Source organism: Diadema antillarum, unplaced genomic scaffold (assembly GCF_040938485.1).
Source record: "Diadema antillarum isolate AM-2024a unplaced genomic scaffold, OU_Dant_1.0 seq00001393_RagTag, whole genome shotgun sequence".
Taxonomy (NCBI): Eukaryota; Metazoa; Echinodermata; class Echinoidea; order Diadematoida; family Diadematidae; genus Diadema; species Diadema antillarum.
The window spans coordinates 156,383-160,644 of NW_027272148.1; the positions used below are offsets into that span (position 1 = coordinate 156,383).

The following is a 4,262-nucleotide window of genomic DNA, read 5'->3' on the forward strand; positions in this document are numbered from 1 at the left end:
CAAATTTTGACTTTTTGCCAGCTAATAATTACATCAAACAAATCGAAGTTTCGCTGGAAGTCTCAAATACAACAGCTGATGGCATATGCTCACATCACGGCATGCAAGAAGAGATGACATTTGGACGGCTCCAGTTTAATCATCATTTCTCCTTGAAGATAAGTAAAGTTTATCATTGATACAAATAAATGGGCCCTACTTTCCCTAACAAGCTGCCCCCGCACTACGTGTAATCCTGCGTTGCCAATATTTACGTAAGAGCCATGATAACGTACGCACTAAACACATAGCGTAAACATAGTTTTGCAATTACGCACGAACGGACATCATATTTGGGTATAAAACTCAGCTGGAACTGTGTCTATTAAGCAACTCAAATTTATTGCTTGTGTGCGTGTGCGCGTGTGTGTGCGTGCATGTATGTGTTACGTGTTTGCGCGCACAAGAAAACACACACACACACCCACACATGCAAATTTCCAAGTACTCATTTATTTATATCATTCCCTGTAATTATCCATATACAGGTCAAGCAGTCCTCTAGCAAATTTAAATTTCATTCGGAAAGTTTCATTCAAATATCACTTTATAATACAATCATGAAATATGTCTCAACTTCTTGGCTGTTACATTATACATGTATATCAACAAACGGCTGTCAGTCGTGATACCTGATGAACTATCAGTTGCTTCGACGCGCCGACTTATTTGTAGACACATTGCCCGAGCATATTTACCCCTCTGCGATTGTTGTCATGGTTACGGTTTCATGACTAATAACTCATAGATTTAATGGGCAATACCATTAGGAAGTACTACAATATGGCTGATGGTCAATGTTTTTGGCATTTTGATCGATTTCCATCTCCTTCGGTATAAATTCAGTTGTAACCGTCCAAGCCGTGGCATTCTGATCGAAATTTTTGGCGCGAGGGGGAGAAGCGCCCTGTTACCAAACTTCGCAATCTGAATCAAACATCTATCGCTATGTTGGGCACTTTCTCGCATGCTGGCAACCACTGTTCAACAAAGTCTGTACACTCCTCCCTGTGTGTCTGAGTCTGTGCGGTGTGTCGTCTCCTGAAAGTATGGAAACGCCGTCTCCAGCAGATGATACTGCTGACCAGGAGCCGTCATCTGTTGGTCCATTGGTCGTCGCATCTTTTCAGATCGGCATCGGTGTGGTTGGCATCCTCGGTAACGGACTGTGCTTCTTCGTACTGCGACTTCAATCCAAGACGAATAATACCAACTGGCTGATTGTCAACCAATGTTCGACAGACCTGATCACGTCAGTGTTACTGATCGCAGCCACAGTCCACCTCCAATGGTTCGCTGCTCCCCCTACAACTCCTGGCCTTGCTGCAGAACTCTATTGTCGCCTGTGGGACTCACGAATCATCTACTTCACAGGGTTTGCCATCTCCTCCTTCAACCTAACTCTCATCTCGTTGGAGAGGTATCTTGCCGTTCTGCATCCTATTCTCTACATGACCAAATTCAAGAGACGGACGATGTACACGATGGCTGCCTTGTCATGGCTCACCGCCCCGATCCTCCAGGCCGTGATGCTCTTCGTCCAGTTCGACTTCGACTCCGGTCAGTGCAACTACATTTCAACAGGCCCGGCGATCGGCGTGGTCGTTTTCTTCTGGGAATACTTTATCCCTGTGTCAATCATGGGCTACTGTTTCATTTGTATCAGTTTCAAGCTGCGCTCTCTAAACAGAGTAACAGAAGCCTCCATAGAAGCAAACACATCATCAGTGGCCCCGCAAGAATCCCGCGAGAACAGAGATGAGAGTTCAGTAGCGCAAAACACCGAGTTATCTACGGTGGCGAAAGACCGGGACAAGACTCCGGCGCAGGCGTCGAATCCGTCGGAAGCCCAGGGCAACGTCCGGCGCAGAAATATTACCATCACACTACTCATAGTTTATCTGAGCTATTTGGTGTGCTGGACCCCTAACCAGTTCGTCTTTTTGGTGTTCAACTTCGGCAAGATTCCGAATTACATTGGCAGCACTTGGCACATCTTCACCACGATCCTGGCCACACTGAACATATGCGTTAACCCGGTCGTGTACGCTTTGCGCTACAAGGATTTCCGGCGTGGACTAAGAGAGGCGTTAGGATGCTGTCTTGGAAAGCCGTAGAAACAAGTGAGAACATCTCGTGCTTTTGGCAGACCCAAAAGATAATATACTGTTGTTGTAGCTGAAAGAAATTAGATTTAAATTTTGAATCTGATTGTTGGATTTCCCCAATATTTTGCGTGATCTGTTGCTCTTGCTTGCGCAACTGTCCCTTGTTATAAAGACAAGTGTTCTCTGGATACGATACTCCTTTAAATGCCACCAGCAAGGACGGATGGGGCGAACACATTTGAGCCAGGGTCTTACGTATCATTTCCGTACGCATCAAAAAGGACATTAAATTGTCATTCAGTATCAGTAAGGCTGTATGCCCTTTAAAGATATAAAAGAAGAGTGGACAAAATGACGTATTTTAAAATGATATAGCTACAACTATATCATAGTGATTTCGTATTTTCTCGTACTCTGGATCTTATAAAGGATGTGTTTTTTTATGTATGCTACGCAGTATTAATGAAGAGTGTATGTGGCACATAAGTCTCTGCTCGTTGTCGAAAGAATATAAAGTGATGAAATCACAATCAAGATCAGTGAAGGGTGACTACTGGCGTAGAGATTCTATTTATGCTGTAAATTCTATTTATTTTAATGCTACAATTTTGTCACAAGTCCTGTTCACGTCAAAGCTTAATCAAATGCCAATGTTTGAAATTAATGCCGTCGTAAAGAAATCAGCCGGGTAAATTCTCTCATCATTGGGAGGATCTTAAGAACAACGGATTACTTTCTTCAGGAATACATACAACGTCGTGATGATCATTTCATGTGTCATTAAACCTGAAATAACTAATGTACATGACATAGTCTTGCTTTGGTCATGTTTTCATTTCGTATCCAAAGGAAGCCCTATGTTGTAGATGTGGTCCTTATATGTGCATCAAAAAATGATAAGTTTTGATAAAATAAATAGGATTTATTAGTGGAAAATTGAGCAAAGAAAATGGGATTCCATCGGGATACGAACCCGAGACATCCGGATTGCTAGCCCGGTGCTCTATATACCGACTGAGCTATAGAAAGCCCTAGTTCAGTGTTCGTCCCAGAAACCCTAAATTCTCAATGCTCGAATGGTCATAGGAAACAGATTGGAAACGACTTGATTATGGAATAGACTGAAAATTGTGATGACATTGTAAGGTCATGAATAAACGGGGGAATGAATTGAAGCCAAAACAGTAAACAAGAGCGCATCAATTGCAGATAAATCCTTCACTGTGTCAGAATGGCTTCTTAGTTGGCTTGAAGCGAGTGCAGGACGGACCAATGTTATTTCCTCTATCAAGATGTTACGGTGTCAAGACATATCAATATATTCTCGAACGATAATGCTATTTAATTTCGAGACCTTGCGTTTCGAGCCCTCTGCATATCGCATTAATTTCTTATTCATAGGTATATGTGCAAAATTTTAACACATTATGACTCATTAGCACATTATGGGATAAAATAAAAAGACATTGGAATAGATTCGTAATGCCTGAAGTATAAATTATGTAGCGTATGAAACAACTATGAAATACATAGCCTTGTGGTGATTTTTTTTTTTAAATCGAATACCATTTCCACGCTCACTGTATTGACATTTTGGATGCGTGGAACTAAAAAAAAAAAAAAAAAAAAAAAAAAAAAAAAAAAAAAATAGATGGCGTATGGTTTGGAAGGTACCTGGGGAACTGAAATTCTCTTTCTACAAAAGAAATTGCATCATATGATTAGTCGTTGGAGAGATATGAGAGATGCTATCTTCACTCGAGAGCGCTGGAAGCTGAATGACTACTATCTGCCGCCTAATAAATCACTGTGTTGACACCGTGTAAACAGCAGATCTGAACCTAAGAAATTCTTGATTCTGTACGGTCACATACTACCGTGAGAATCCAATGAGTCGTGGAGCATATAGCTCTCTATATTGAATAGTTGAAATAAAAATTCTTTCCATATTAACCATTTACTTAGTACCATTTTCGTTTTCTAACGTTGATATTTTGCTTTTCCATACGAAATCTTTCCGGAGTGAAGCGATAGGTACAATTGAAATTTGATTTGATTGTCTTAGTTTTTACTTACACGAGAAAATGATTTTTACCCAGCGATTAGAAGATATCA

The 4,262-nt window shown here is 41.1% G+C and overlaps 1 protein-coding gene across 1 annotated transcript; it reads left to right on the forward strand.

Moving 5' to 3' along the window:
* Positions 1 to 1,088: 1,088 nt before the first annotated feature.
* LOC139708983 (octopamine receptor beta-2R-like) lies at positions 1,089 to 2,156 on the forward strand. The gene has a single exon (XM_071620950.1). It carries the CDS (start codon positions 1,089 to 1,091, stop codon positions 2,154 to 2,156), a length of 1,068 nt encoding a protein of 355 aa, XP_071477051.1.
* The last annotated feature ends 2,106 nt before the right edge of the window (positions 2,157 to 4,262 follow it).

What these genes read in the sequence shown, in the direction of transcription:
- LOC139708983 (XM_071620950.1), top strand. Translation starts at nt 1,089, where the DNA reads ATGGAAACGCCGTCTCCAGCAGATGATACTGCTGACCAGGAGCCGTCA.